Here is a 15619-nt window from a genome sequence, read left to right on the forward strand (position 1 = left end):
TGCAAAAATGCAAAACAAAATGCTAACTATGTACCATGCTTTGCATTATTGATTTTTTGTTTTTGTATTTACCAGGTGCGTCTACTGGCTGAGCCAGTGAAATCAGCCCGTAAGATAAGGCAAGAAGCTCGTCTGAAGGCTCAAGCAGAGAGACTGGGGAAGAAGCTTGGGCTGACTCCTCTCACTCCTGGGAAAGTGAAAAGAGAAACCCCCAATAAAGGTAATAAATCCAAAACTCTGGTTATGTTGTTATATTGTTGTTATACTATATACATAAATGTTTATTTAATTACCACATCAGCACTTTAGAATACATGTATTTTCCACATCCAAAACAGAGCCGCAGGGCTGCTACAGCTCACACAGACTACCACCCAGATCTGCTAGTGTTGGTAAGTACCTACCAGAGAGGAATCAGCCCAACACTTACAGCCAGAGCACCAGCAGCTACCCTACTCCAGGTGAAGGGGTGGCCCCACAGACGGTGATCATCTCCCCCAACCGTCATGGCCCGTCTGGCCTTAAGGTTGGACAGAATGGCTCAGCTCTCAATTATAAGACAATGAATGACAGCATAAATGGTTATTCTCCAGCATCTGGTGATCAGAGTGTTCAGTCAGAACGTATACCTCCACATAATGCCCTTAGTGACTACCCCTGTACTTTTAAAACTGAGCCCAACGAGGTGCACTGCTCTTCTCTGCACAGACCTTCTGCCAGTGGAAGTGCTCCTCTTCCCCCCTCCTTCTCCCCCAGACCTACCTCTGAGGGCCTCTTCAGCAGGCTCAATGGACTCCACAGGGCCGCAGGAGATGTTATGGAAGAGGTCAGGGGTCATGGTCTCCCTGCGGTCTAGAGAAAGTGAAGGAAGAGGTGTGGTCAGATAGTGAGCACAACTTCTTAGACCACAATATAGGTGGAGTCGCCGTGGCACCGTCACATGGCTCCATCCTGATAGAGTGTGCACGGCGGGAGCTCCACGCCACCACCCCTATCCTCAAACCAAACCGCAGCCACCCTACCCGCATCTCCCTGGTCTTCTACCAGCACAAGTCTCTAAATGAGCCAGGCCACGGGATGGCTATGTGGGACGCCAAAATGGCCAAGCGGGAACGGGACAAGGAGGAGGAGGCTGAGAGATTAAAGATGGCAGACAGCCTGGGGAAGAACAGGAACGGAGCTGAAGGTGGGGAGCTACAGGAGGAGTTGGGAGAGGAGGCAGAGAAGAGAAGGAGGATCATGAATGTCCCCACACGTCAAGCATGGACTCTCCCGAGGGATGGCGTAATCACCATGTCCCCTTATGCTCTTACACATGTGACGGGTCCCTACAATCGCTGGACATAGTCACCATGTTTTACACACAAACACATACAGAAAAAAACACCAACATCCTGTGCTTCTGCCTTACCTCAGCCAACTTCAAACTGCTACTCTCATTTTTACATCATTTTCATTGTTCTTTTCTAATATCTGTTTGTTCACTTTGTCCTTCTTCGTCTCTGCCTTCAAAATGATGAGGAAGACCAAAGTTTGTTGGCTTTTTAACTGTGAGTTTTTGTTATTGTAAAGAGATGGTGCTTTGATGCATTTTAAAGACATTTTTAAACTGGTTTTATATACATGATTAAGAACAAAAAGGATGTGATTATTTATTCTGGTCATAACAATTTCTATTTAATTCCTGTTGTAAGCCTGTTTGCTACAAGATTTCTATTATAAACTGCATTATGTGTTGACACTCAGAATTTCTATTGTATTTTAGGACTATGCTCTTTATTTCAGCCAATAGTTCTCCTTTCATAAGATGAGTCTTATTGGTTTTGACATTGGTGCCATTCTCACTGTAACCTTTGTTGAGCCAACTCATTACATCACATAATTTAGAAGATGACTAATATTGTGCATATAATTACTACAGATTGTTACATGTAGCATTGTGCTTTTCCTTCTGCTGCCTCTGAGATCTGCAGGCAGTTCATGAAAGAAATGTACTTCTTTGGTTTGTTGATTTTCTCTAGGTCTGGATGATTTGTCTTTTATTCACAAATATGTATGGCATATTAAGAAGCACTTTTTTATTTGTCTAAATTTAACTTGAAAGTAGTCCCAACTAAGTGCTTATCATCATTGCACTTAAGTTATGTTCACCTTCTGGAAAAGGAATTCAAAATCTTTAGGGCACAAGTGTGATTATACGATTTCAAAAATTTACTGTACATTGTAATGGTGCTAATGAGTGAGGCGTGTTTATATTTTATTTTACAGTAACACAAAGTGTCAGATATGTCAACAGAATAACAGAATATTGCCAGGTTTGTCCATACAAAACTGTGCTCACCAATGGTGAATAATCAAACTATTTTTCTTTTGGTTATCTCTGCTTTTGTTCGAAAGGCACTCAAATATCAGGTCCCTCCCAGACAGTTGCCTAAGTTGATTTTGGGTGCTTGACCCTTGTGATGACTTTGTTTACAGACAGCATTTTTACAGGGTCTGAATCATGGAGTTGGTGTCAACTCCTGGTGAATCATGATTGTCTTTTTTTACCCATGAAACAGAAGCTCTTCATTATAAGAACTCATCAATGAAATTTCAGCACAACCAATAAAGACTTTTCACTGATATTCACACTAACACTGGTGGTATAATGTTTCCTGTGAGAAAAATATTGGTCTTTAACATACAGTATGTCAGCTTCTTTTTGGTGCTAATAGGACAAGATGTCATGGTACTTGCATTGACTTAATCTGGTTATATACTGAACGGTGATGGCATGGTGCTTTTTTTGAAACTCAGCACACACTGATTTGGTATATGATTTAATACAAAGGTATCATTACTCTGGAAGAGTACTAGCTCATAACAGACTAAGGTGCATTGATACCCTGCAATTGATCACTATGTTTTTCAATTATCAATAAAAAAAAAGCTATTTATTCTGCAGATGTCCATGTAGAGACCTTGCCTTCCACAGATAACCCCCCTCTCCAACAATTCACAAAAATCACAGCATACACACAAAATGAAGTGAATGTAAACTGTTTTAAATCCATTTGATTTAGAAAAAAATGTTTCCACACCACATGACAAGGTTAAAGTTGTAAATGTTTCTTTTGATTTAATATGTGGGGACATTCTCAGTCCACATTGAAAGTCTTTGTATCAGCAAGGAACTAACAACTAGCACCAGCATTCAGAAACCTGAAAAAAATACTTTTATTAGTAGAAACTGTGTAAATATATATGTGAACCATATTGTTTTTACTGTACTGTTGATGGTGTTTAATGGATGATCTTGCTTATTTTGAAACTGAAATACTGTACTTTACTGAAAGTATATCCAGTTTAGACTTGAGAAGAGAGTAAATTTACAATTCCTTTTATGGATGGCTGATCTCTTTGGGGTTTGTGAAATAAAGTCATATTTATATTTTGAACCTGATCATGATTACCTCTGTCATGATTTGTTTTTTAGACTTGTGTGGATATTTGTACACATGTATTTGTAGAATATGTGTGTGATCGAGATAAAACAATTTAGTTAATCTAGTTTAGTTAGCTACAGTATATATGAGGGCTTTTTAAAGCATTTATTCAGCGACAGTTTGCATCATGATGTTTTGAAATGTGAAGTAGGCTGATCTTTTTCAACAAGCCAAACAGAACTTTTTCTGAGTTTCCCACTCTAGCCTACTATATGACTCACTGCTAGCGAATTGTATTATTTGTCCTCAGTGACAAGGAATGAATCACTACTTGTTTTTGTACAATTTCTCTGCAGGGGAAATGTACTTTTTTTCTCAAATGACATTGAGGATGAAAGAAAATAATTTGCTACTGACTCAGTAAGATGAGTAACTAAACACATCGGGAATTTTGTCAGAGCTAAAGAAAACCTGCATCTTAATTATGATTAAACAATAAATGAGATAGAATTATTAGATTTTTATATTAGTAGTAGAAATTAGTTAAACAATAAGTTAACATGCTGAGCTCCACTATAGTTGGGTGTTGACTGAAAGGTTAGTGCATCTAATAGAAAATATTGCTGCAGACTCTTTGAGTCTTACAACAAGTACAAAAGCTAATAAATAAATATCTCAAGTGAAAGAAAGGTATTTTTTGTCAGTAACTTTTAAATATAATGACGTTTCATTCACTGTAACATACAGAATCAATCAAGGGGCCACTGAATTTGCATACCGCATGTAGGTTTACGCGACCCATACAGTAGGATGTATTTACTACAGTTTATGGTTTACATGTGACCGACTTCAACATGGACTGTGGCGGCTTCCGTAGGAGTGTGAGCGGTTGGAGTGTGACGCAGAGGCGCTGAACGGGGAGAGCTTTTCCACTGTCAAGATGGCGACATCGGAACCGGTAAGAGAGACGAGAAACAGCGAAAACATTCGATTAATGTGTTTAGAAATATTGCTATGTCTTCACTATACATGGCGACTTTATTATATAATCTTGCTTCTTTTAAATGGCACCAGCTAATTTTGAGAAATGGTTATTTTCGGGTTCACAGATGCGTCAGGTGGCGTGGTTCACAGTTAGCGTTAGCATACACAGCAGTGTCATGTACATGGCATTGCCTGACTGTTGGCAGGGAGGGAACGCACGCATTTCATTCAGACTCCAGTCATTGAATTCTTTAATCAACTTCGATACTAGAGTCGGTGTCTTACGGTAATCATAATCAGCCTTCCGCGCCTGTAAATATTAATATAATGAGATTACGGCACATTTTTGATAATCTGCACACGTGTGTATCTAACTTGTATCTAGCCTAGCACGTATGCTAAGAGTGATGCTAAGAAAAGGTTAATTCACTTAACTGTAACGTTATCTAAAATTTTACTTACAGATTATTTTAACCAGCCTGAGGCTAGCTGTTTTTTGTGAAATGTGAATAGTAAAACTGTTGACGTTGCACAGCTGGACACTACTGTCAGATGTGTAAGACAATAACTTTAATGTGGATACCATGTCTTATCACACAAATGGTTTTGCTTACTTACTTTTTCTGTTGGAGAAAATTGGTTTAGAAAACTGTCACTTACTTGTAATGACAGTTTTAGGATTGGAAAAAGACCTAACTTAAGATGTACTGTAGTATAACTACTGCTGAGATTATTAGTCAATTGACAGCAAAATAATCAGTGACCAGTTTGATTTGATTTCAGTTGGTGTTGTCATTTTTCAAGCACTGTTAGTTGATTAAATGATTAATCATACAAATATTACAATATTAACATAATTGGTAGTTTCATTGTTGGACTCCTATCACAAGATTGGTAAATATTTAAACATCTCCCTCCGTTTGTGTGTGTGTCTCTCTCTCCTCAGAAAGCAGCTGAAACTGAAGATCAACAGACTGACAGCCAAGTTGTTGCAAATCCTGAACAGTATATCAAGCACCCCTTGCAAAACAGGTGAGAATAAAACAACAGCTGTTTCTACTTGTAGAGAAATACCTTGTAATCCTTCAGTATTAATGTGTTTTTATACACCTTAATCTTGAGCACTATTTTAAACTTAATTGATATTTAGGGGTGGAGGTTTGCAGAAAAATCACAAGAAAGTCATTGTTGTAAATAATATCCTGCCAATGGAGGCAGTTTGAAGATGCTTTTCATCATTATGAAATCCACTGGAATTATTAGGAATTAGTTGTGAAATATTATTGACAAATATATGTTGTGACTTGTGAAGTGTCACTGTCTCAAACCCTGGCTGCAGCAGTTAGCCAAGATAGCTACACCTGTGGTTGGTATCACTGCCCATGCCTGAGGGAACATGTTAACTTTGAATTTGTGCACTTCGTGTTAGTCTGACAGAATTTAGTGACGTACGAGGAGCAGGACCACTGATTAATCCATCATTAACTTGGCCTACTGTCTGCCATGATTGTTTACATCCTAAGACAAGGCATTTAAACAAACTGCATCATCAGCAAGGTTTGCCATGAGTCACACCTGTGCTCTGTAATAATGTGTACACAGATCAATCACAACATTAAAACCACTTGCCTGTTACTGTGTAGATCCCCCTCATGCCACCAAAACAGCTCTGACACATTGAGGCATGGACTCCACAAGCCGTATGAAGGTGTCCTCTGGTATCTGAAACCAAGACATTAGCAGCAGATCCTTGAAGTCCTGGAAGTTGAGAAGTGGGGCCCCTATGGATTGGACTTGTTTTGTTTGTTTGTTTGTTTGTTTGTTTTCCCAGTGTATCCCACAGATGCTCAATCGGATTGAGATCTGGGGAATTTGGAGGCCAAGGCAACAGCTTAAACTCTTTCTCATGTTTCTTAAACCATTCCTGAACAGTTTATGTTCAGGTTTTCCCACGAGCTAAAAACATGTCTGAGGGAATATGGGAATATTTCAGATTCAGCAAAAACATTGAAGAGATTCTTGATAAAACAGCTGCAGAGTGCAGAATGTGCAGCGTGTGGGCCCAGTAAACTGGGGATACAATGATCCTCGCTCCTCACCTACAAAGCTTCAGGACAGTTAACTCCAGTTATCTTGAGGCAGGTAACGGGGCTAGTGTTAGCAGCTATTTTCACAGCACATTAGCTATTGACGCTGCCGCCCTTATAGTGTCGTTGAAAATAAGGGATTTAGTCAAATGACAGTGAGATACACAATAACAGGTCTGGGGCATTTCAGTGAAAAGTGCATCCCAGCTCTGTCTGGTAAGGTGAAGCAACAGGTGGATGCAGTACAAAGGTTTACTGTGGCCATTGTTAACTATTGTTGAAAAGAGTAGGCATCCTTTTTTATGTATTTGGTTTTTACCTCTTGACACTCAAAGCTGCTTTGAGGAAGCACTCGGGTCTTTTTTTTTTATTCTCTTGTCTAAATACATACACTTTATGTATAATTTGTCAAATATATATAGTCAGTTTTAGCCTCTAATTTGGCTTTGCTCACTGTATTACCATTGGTGTTTATCCCTCCACTGCTAGCCCCACCCGTCCTGGGAATAGATGAAAGAATAACAGCACCCAATATACACAAAGGCGGCATTTGTTGTATGTCTAATAGCTCGCTGGCTCTGTTCTTTTGCATTGATAGGCATGCTATTGTAACCAACTGTTGTGCTGAGAGATAGGATTCACAGTATATCTGTATTTATCTGTAGTGCTTTATTAATAAAGCACTTACAGTAAATGCCGTTTTAGACAATTCCTCTTTCTACTGCTGAGACGTGTTTGTGATTCTTTGTCATTTGACCACAGTGAATACTGAGTGTTATGATTCTTTTCCTCTCTCTCAGATGGGCCCTGTGGTATTTCAAAAACGACAAGAGCAAAACCTGGGAAGAGAATTTGCGTCTCATTGCAAAGTTTGACACAGTGGAAGACTTTTGGGCGTAAGTTTTCTCTGCTAATCCTGCAGTGTAATTTGTATAATAAGTAAATGTTTTGCCCTTCACTCAGTGATGTATGTGAGAAGCAAGGATGGAACAGATTGCTGAGATAGTGGCATAAAAGCTACATTAAAAAAATAATGATACATTCACCTCTGCTGGCACCTTTTCACAAACAATATTCTTCTTTGTTAAATTGCATCTGAATTCTTCACTGTGCCAATAATTTGAACTGTTGGCACTAGAACAGATGATGCACTTTTACTTACTCCACACCTGGCATATGACACGGTCAACGATATACCCCCAGCCTGGGTTCGTACCATTTATGCAGAACAGAATGGTGGAAAGATGCTGCCATTATTTTGCCTTAAACAGGAAGTGTAAGAAGTGCTACTGAAGTACTTTTTTTTAATTAAAAATATCTGATGACACACTGTTTCTTACAGATTATACAACCACATACAGCAACCAAGCAAACTTGTGTTTGGCTGCGATTATTCCTTATTTAAGGTAAGGCCTGTTTAGTTTTTAATTTTTATTTTTATGTCTAAGAAGCATTGTGTCACATAACTTTTTTTTTATTTAAATGAAATATTTAAAAGCTTTTTCACTTTGTGTACCAGGATGGGATCAAGCCGATGTGGGAGGACGAAAGGAACAAGCTGGGGGGTCGATGGCTGATGACTCTAAATAAACAACAGAGACACAATGACCTTGACCGCTACTGGATGGAGACGGTAGGCAGCTAAACATCTGTCACGTGTTTCTTCTTATGGTTGAGATTTGTGATTGGAAAAGGAACAAAATAATTCATGTAGTATGTCATGTTTTGTGTGTTGTGCAGCTCTTGTGTTTAGTTGGTGAGTCATTTGATGAGGCAAGTGATGATGTATGTGGTGCCGTGGTCAACGTCAGACATAAAGGTGACAAAATAGCCATCTGGACAGGCAACTGCCAAAACAGGGACGCCATCATGACGATAGGGTAAGTTGTAAAGTCACCTTGTTAAGAGTAGGTAATGCAAGTATAAGTTAGATTTGCTAGCTGCAGCTGCCCACTAGATGGTGACACTGTTAGCAGTAGTTATCACACAGCATTTAATTTCATCTTGTATTTCCACAGGCAGCTTTATAAAGAGCGTCTGAACCTCCCCATGAAAGCCATGATTGGCTACCAGTCACATGAAGACACGTCCAGCAAGAGTGGCTCCACCACCAAGAACATGTACTCTGTTTGAACCCTCTCCCACATTTCAAATTGCTGTAGATTTAAACAATTACCAAACTGCATTATCACATTAATGATTTTTGAGTTGTCAGCTACTGTAGTGTCCTTTCCTTTTATTGAAAAGAGAGCTGTTAATTGTGTGTATAGTCAGAGCTTCCTTCAAATCAGTGGAGTGATAGTTATGGATAGAGAGGAGGCCGGAAAGGAGAAGAATATTTGGCTGAAGATGTGTGTCATATGTGAGCAGGAGAACACAAATAATTTCCTTTTAGAGTTGAAGAGCTCTTGGATTAATACCAGTGACCTGCCCAGCTTAGCTGAGAATGAGCTTTTTTTTCAGTATCTAATGGCTTTGAGTTGCTAAAAAAAAATAAAAAAAATAAAAAAAAATAAAATAATCCTTTCTTAACTAGAAAGGCCATGCTGAGTTCTCACTCTTTACGAAAAGTATTTCTCACCTCACAGGAGATAATAGTAGGCAACTGGTCCTTTCTGAGAACAAATTTTATCTTGATCTAGAAGTGTTCAGCATGAGTTTCAGACTCACCAGCCTGAAAAATCTACAGTATCTTAATATGTTTCTAAAAGTTGTGGTCATGCTCCAAAGTTATAGGGTTTGGATTTAAGGCCACTTATTGTTTCAGCCATGCTGGAATTGTGGAATATTGCTTGTAGTACTTTCTGAATTGTTTTCTTCCCCTTACATTTATTTATAATGTATGCATCACAGTTGAACTTAGTTGAAACACAACCATGAAAGTCATGTATTTTCAAATAGTTTAGCTTTTTGTTATTAAAGTCAATAATGTGGACTACTGCATAAAGATTACATTTTTTACAGTGTACAATACAGTAAAGATGCTGAGATAATTAGATGTGCTTTTCACTGTTTTCTTCCTAACAAAAACTGTAGATAATGTCGCACTCCACTCTTGGTTGATGCGAAAGAAAGAAGATATTCATTGTGAAATGACTTTCCTCATAATGTTTCTTTATTATCTATAATTCCAGGATGTATATTACCTTCTTTCAAGTAAAGGTTAAGTGCTTTGCATTAAAACCAGAACCATGTTGTCTTATTTTGTAAACGTTGTGGTTAAGTATAACATTCATTGACTTAAATCTGCCATAAAAGATATCTTTGCTATACACTGACATATCACCCTTTTTTCCTTAATATCATTCATTTGCAGTTGTTCTTTCTAGACAATACTAGTCCAGTATTCACTTTTTTTTTTATTTTTTAATATGATTTTGGATTCTACCAGTTCCTGAGGGAAGCATCTGGTTCTTCAGCTGTAAAATGCTCCACTGTGTCTGTCTGCAGTGGATTTTAGAGCTCTTTTTTTGCTGAAACCTAGCTGCTGCAGAATCATGTCTAGGTTTGTCATAACCCCTTTCACACTGATTTCACATTGTGATTTTACACACTGATTACCAAAAGATGATTACAGCTGGTTTAAAGCACCTGAAAACATGTTTTCAAGTAGTAGTTTTATAGAACATTAATATTGAAGACTAAATTGGTAGGCTAGTGGTTAAGGCGCAGCGCTTTCACCGCTGCGGCGTGGGTTCAAGTGAGGGTTGCGTCAGGAAGGGCAACCGGTGTAAAATGTGCCAAATGTCAACATGCGAGTCGTCAGTGTGACGATTCGCTGTGGTGACCCCTAAATGGGCAAAAGCCGAAAGTGACATTCATTCAATATTAAAGACTAAATAACAATAAAAACACCCTTCTTAATGTCAGCTAATTTGCCTTTTCAGGACTGTGGATTAAAGTATTTGCTAAATGGATAAGCACATAATATCACTTTTCCCAACTATGCTTTGTCCACTTAAAACCAGTGAGAAGAAAAACAAGGACAACCAGAAATGTCTCTAGTGAAGCTGCTCTTAACTTTGGCAGAAAATACTGTATTTATGTAGGACTGTTTCTCAAGAAACAAAATGTTGTAGGGCCTTGAAGCTACTTTACAAAAATGCATTACATTTAGAAATCACTCTAGTCTGTCCTATGACAACCAGATACACAGAAATACACAGACCACGCCTGAAAACCATGTAATGGAAAGCATTCAGACAACACCCACGACACTGCACGAGTGACAACAATGGATTTACTGCTTTTATATTAAGCCTGTTGGGGCGTTGGCTTCATTGTTTCTACGTTGAATGAACTGTATAACCCATATTTCTGACTGTCAGTCAGTGTTACTGATCACGTCAAACAGGATAGTTACAAAGGCCTAAAATGTACTTTGTGTATGGATGTATTACAATGTCCCCCACCCTCCTGACAAAGCATTAATCTTAATCAATGTATGTGGTTGTGATTTTATTAAAGTGCCAAAGCTGTATTCAAGTACTTAGATCAATTAAAGAACATTATTATTAAACAAATATTTATGTAGATCTTCATGGTTTATGGTGCTTATTAGCTTAGGCATTGTCAGTTGTTCATTAGGTATCAAAATGTTATTGTATACTTGTTCTGTCGCAGCTAGTTTGTTTAAATAAATAAAGAAAGGGGGAGGAAAAGGTGGTCATAATCCATAAATCTATATAAAGACATCATTGCACATTGATCTAAGAAACTGTTGGTCCTCCAGCCATTGTCTTTTCTTATTCAGTTTATCCTCTGCTCATATTCTTCAGCTGGACCCCGACAGCTTCATATCAGGGCACCAGCATCATCAAAGGCTTTTCTTCCTCTCGTTTGTCCAGCAGATTGGAAATCATGAAGGACGAGAAGAAGCAAAACTCCACGGTGTAGCTGAGCTCAAACAGTTCCAGGTTGATGCTAAGGATCCACTCAAATATAGCTGACAGGTGAACGTAAAAATACTCATTCTGGGGAAACAAAACTGTATCTGAAGGTTGTCATGTTAAGGATGTATGGAACAGTTGGTGGCAGCCAGTCAAAATTTTTATTGTATGGCTAGAGGTGGCAGCTGGACTTCAAACTGGCTGCGTATGTCTTAGCACTTCTAAATATACAATGACCTGGATGAATCTTCAGGCAGACTTTAGCTTTTAGTTCAATGCTGTGAGTATATTATCTCCTAAATTTGTGCTTTGAAATTGCAATTTCTTCAAAATCTTCAATTAAATTCAGCAAATGTTTATTAATATTACTGCAGATGCTCATAGTGATGAAAATTGAGTTTTATGTTTCTTTTTGCTATCAAAACATGTGCAACAAGGTGCCTCATGTTCTTTAACACATACTGTAGGCTAAAGTGTTTGATTCTTACTTGAGACACTTCATTCTAGGGGCCCAGAGGTTCAAATCACCAAATATGGAAATGTCGATCACCAACTAGTGGTATATTGTCTGTGAGCTAAGCCTAAACTGATTCACAAAAAAGAACTGCTTTGTTACTTCACAGCTTGTCCTGTAGATGTAAAAGTGTGAAGACAAATTTAAAGCTGAGTGTTACAGGGAACAATGGCTACAGTGATGTGGATTTTAAAAACTATTAACACATATTTAATTCTGCCATGTGGATTGTAGTGATCAGACCCACTTTGTAAACACTGCTGCGGACCTAATCCTTATATAGTACAGAGGCACTGTGATGCTGTAGACCAGCTGGAGAGCATTACTCAATCATCACTGCTAAAGTCAATTGCTGACATCCTGTTTAAAGCCACACCAAATGAACCTTGTAAAGTTTTTCAGCCGCATTTCACTGCACACCTATCATTTTACCTTTGAAAACAAAATTACTAACATCTATTTTGTGAATTACTCAACCACACAAAAGAACAGTTATAAAAACAGTTTGTAAAAAAGATACAGCAGAGGGTGGCAATGGTTTGAGTTACAGTTAAGGTGATGCGTAGTGGGTAGAGGACCCTCTCGTATCCTGTCAGCACACAATACCCAGTCAGCGAAGTGAGCAGGCAGGTGTAGAAGCAGATGCACACGAAACTGACACCAGCTCCAAGGTAGTGCAAGATAATTAGGTCACCTGGCTGCGGAGGACAGTCAGTAGAGACACCAGACAGGCAGATAAGTGAAATCAGTTATTCTTATTCACTTCCTAACTGGGTGGTGAATGTGCTCAGTTAGTTTGGTAAGACAGCTGGTAACTCTTTGCCCCAGTTTAACTTAAGGCATTCTCATCTGGTTTTAATGTCTGGCAATATCAGTAGACAGAAATAAAAATTTTAAATGTAGTTTTTCATGCAGAGCTAAAACCTGCTTATGTGAAAGGTGTTGTACAACATGGGAAATGGAAAATTATACAGAGCTAGTGTTATATTGAACTTCTAATACGTATCATTACTAAAAAAGATTTATATAAAAAAAGGGGTAAAATTCACTTCAAAGTGAAATATCCGGTGTCAAAATCTGCAGCAGTGCTTGTGCTCTGAATCATTACTGATAAACAAATAGGTGCGACCTTGTTTGCTGTTTCAGCACAGGTGCAAATTGAAGCTGCTCAGCTCTATTATTGACATTATAAGATGAAACCGTGTCAGAGCTTACTGTTTTGTGAGATTCATTTCTCTCACAGTTTTGACATTGACAATCTGAGGCAGCAATATAATGTTACAAGTTAAAGTTATTCAAACATATTTAGCATAAAACACAGTACTTACATTGCAGTTTCCAGCTGCAAACGCCCCAATGGTGGCTAGCAAGCCAAAGATCAGTGCAGACTTGCTCCGGAGCAAATGACATGTGTGTTTCTCTATAATGTGTGCATGGTGGAACACACAGAACAGCAGAACTAAAGAGGAGAGTACAGTTGGTATAACACATACAATATCACACATCATGAGCAGCATAACTTAGGTTAAATGTGTTTAGGCATTTAGCAGGTAAACTCACACAGAAAAGATCCAGCGTTGATTGTGGCTGAAAAAAGTGAATTTTCAGGTTCATAGGTTCCACTTGAGCTGGAATCACATAATTTGTTCAATTATGTCTCACAATTTCATTCCAGCAGAAAAAATAAGCAAGAGATGAAATTAAGTGAATTGTATTTTTACCTTATAGTGGGAGCAAGGCAACATCCAACTGAATAGTTCCCTCTGCAGTAGTTGACACCCGTCCTGAAAACAAATTAATAAAGTTTTATAGAATATGTTACAACCAAATGTTAAATTTTTACAGTAATGAGACACAACTCACCAGTCACTGAGGGAACACACGTGGTTGTTGGAGAAGGCCAGGCCATATCTAGAAATATAAAACAAAAGAAAGACTATAGTGCCGCCATTTTAATATTTGGGCTTGGACTCTCTCTTAATGTGATAGAAATTAACACTGAAAATATAACAGTTTTTGACTATTGATATAATAATGTGTAAAATACTGCATCAAAAGGAATTAGCTTCAACTTTGGCTGAATAAAGTTGAATCATTAGCAGCATAAACACCAGAAGTATTTCTGACATGGAAACAATGGAACATCTAACTCCACTGGATATTGTCATTATTAATCAATATATTTAGTGAAACATAATGTCATGTATATGACTACCAACTACCAACACCCATAATGAGGTGTTCTGGAAAGAACCAAAATGGCAAAACAGAAAAACAACTGCATGTACAGACACTAATGACTAACAGAGCTAAATGACTAACTCAGTGTCAACATGAACAAGAAGTTTTTCATAGTTCGATATACACTCCTTACAGCAAGAAAAACTAGTCGGATCACATAGCACTTGTCTTTCATTTCCTTGCTTTAAATTCAAAAGCTTCCTTAAAGTAGACTTTGACATACACTTTTCACAAATATCAATAGCTCATTAAAATCTAATGTAAACAGCATTTGCATAAAGGCACACAGTTCACACAAAGACAGGAGCACAGTGTACTTTAAAAGGTGTACTTGTAAAATCAGATGTTCTTATATTTTCACCAGGATGTAAAGACAAATAAGAAAGTATGGATTTACTTACACAGCCCATGTTCCAGTGAAGGACACCAGAGAAACGGAGATGGGGAAGATAAACCAGAACCCCATGTCTTGGTGGTGAAGAACACGTGTAACAAGTTGAAACAAAGATTCGTTAATTCCAGGTACCTTCTCAAACACTCAGCAGTCGGCTTCTTTATAGGTTTCTCATGGAGTCAGCCTCATATCTACGTAGCATAATTAACATGAGAACAAAAAATAATGTACTTACCCTAGTGTTGTTCAGCTTTTTCAGTCAGACAGTTACACTGCTGTGGTACGTTATAATCTTCTACCATACAGATTACAGCCTTGCTTTTATGAGAGAGTCTCTCTTTCTTTGCCACTCCTTTAGTGCACCACCTTGCTCCTGTCAGAACAAATATTGGGAAATGTAGGGTTGGCCTTGGCCTTCTTGAAGCAGCCATATTTTGTTTTATTCAAAATGAATTCACCTTTATGTTTCATCTTAGCTGGCTACAGAGCCTGTTATACACTGTCAGGTGATTGAAATATGAACATGTGTATATATACATATATTACAGAGAAATATCAAAGATGTGTATATACATACATATATTACAGAGAAATATCAAAGTGAAGAAGAGAACAAAACAGTGGCTCTCTAGGACTGTTGTCTAAGAAATTCTTTGAATGCTTTACGTGCCATTCTTTGTTTTACCTGTCTTCCAGTGGTGAACTGTGATGTGTAGTCTGCTTCAGTGGCCAATTTCTGTTTTATTACCTCTGCCAAGAAAGGGTTTAGTGCTGGAACCAGGACAGGTTGCTAGTCATCACAGTGTGAACAAAACAACCTAGGGACAGGGTCTTATGCACTGAATGAATGAATGAATGCTATTGGTTAGTACCCTTAGAGTACTCAGTGATAACTGTTTTATCAGTGGTGGAGGATATAAGCCTACCATTATCTTTTAAGTAAAAGTACCACTCCTGCATACAATCTTTTTCTTAAATAAAAAAAAACTATTTACATTAAAATGTACTAACATGTTTTAAATGTACATTAAAATATTGTATGTGTGTGTATATGAACATTTTTGTCTATTTGGTGGAGTAAA

General features: G+C 38.0%; 3 protein-coding genes across 3 annotated transcripts in view; 2 read left to right on the top strand and 1 right to left on the bottom strand.

The window, feature by feature from the left end:
- tet1 (tet methylcytosine dioxygenase 1) overlaps window positions 1–3436 on the top strand; it is a 40297-nt gene extending 36861 nt beyond the window's left edge. Inside the window, 3 exon segments of the mRNA XM_020601542.1 lie at window positions 76–220; window positions 339–845; window positions 848–3436. Of these exon segments, the coding sequence (XP_020457198.1) occupies window positions 76–220; window positions 339–845; window positions 848–1347 (1152 nt within the window). The 3' untranslated portion in view covers window positions 1348–3436.
- An 829-nt stretch (window positions 3437–4265) lies between these two features.
- Window positions 4266–9497, top strand: eif4e1c (eukaryotic translation initiation factor 4E family member 1c). The gene is made up of 7 exons (XM_020601885.1): window positions 4266–4386; window positions 5359–5444; window positions 7300–7395; window positions 7842–7905; window positions 8019–8132; window positions 8240–8379; window positions 8518–9497. Exons 1-7 carry the CDS (start codon window positions 4369–4371, stop codon window positions 8630–8632), a joined length of 633 nt encoding a protein of 210 aa, XP_020457541.1. The 5' UTR covers window positions 4266–4368; the 3' UTR covers window positions 8633–9497.
- A 794-nt stretch (window positions 9498–10291) lies between these two features.
- On the bottom strand, window positions 10292–15453 carry LOC109961213 (transmembrane protein 150A). Its single transcript, XM_020601883.1, has 9 exons — window positions 15223–15453; window positions 14773–14910; window positions 14545–14612; window positions 13766–13813; window positions 13624–13686; window positions 13463–13530; window positions 13231–13361; window positions 12423–12600; window positions 10292–11492 (listed from the first exon to the last, which is right to left on the bottom strand). Exons 3-9 carry the CDS (start codon window positions 14607–14609, stop codon window positions 11299–11301), a joined length of 747 nt encoding a protein of 248 aa, XP_020457539.1. The 5' UTR covers window positions 14610–14612; window positions 14773–14910; window positions 15223–15453; the 3' UTR covers window positions 10292–11298.
- Window positions 15454–15619: the final 166 nt, after the last annotated feature.

Source organism: Monopterus albus, unplaced genomic scaffold, assembly GCF_001952655.1.
Source record: "Monopterus albus unplaced genomic scaffold, M_albus_1.0 scaffold52.1, whole genome shotgun sequence".
NCBI lineage: Eukaryota > Metazoa > Chordata > Actinopteri > Synbranchiformes > Synbranchidae > Monopterus > Monopterus albus.

Bases quoted from the DNA above. Each gene is read 5' to 3' on its own strand.
- LOC109961213 (XM_020601883.1), bottom strand. From the start codon at position 14,609: ATGGGGTTCTGGTTTATCTTCCCCATCTCCGTTTCTCTGGTGTCCTTC. The intron at 13,362-13,462 runs GTGAGTTTACCT...TCTCCTCTTTAG, and splicing joins CAACGCTGGATCTTTTCTGT to TTCTGCTGTTCTGTGTGTTC. The intron at 11,493-12,422 runs GTATCTTTTTTA...GACAACCTTCAG, and splicing joins AACCATTGCCACCCTCTGCT to ATACAGTTTTGTTTCCCCAG.
- eif4e1c (XM_020601885.1), top strand. The intron at 7,396-7,841 runs GTAAGTTTTCTC...TGTTTCTTACAG, and splicing joins ACAGTGGAAGACTTTTGGGC to ATTATACAACCACATACAGC. The intron at 7,906-8,018 runs GTAAGGCCTGTT...TTTGTGTACCAG, and splicing joins GCGATTATTCCTTATTTAAG to GATGGGATCAAGCCGATGTG.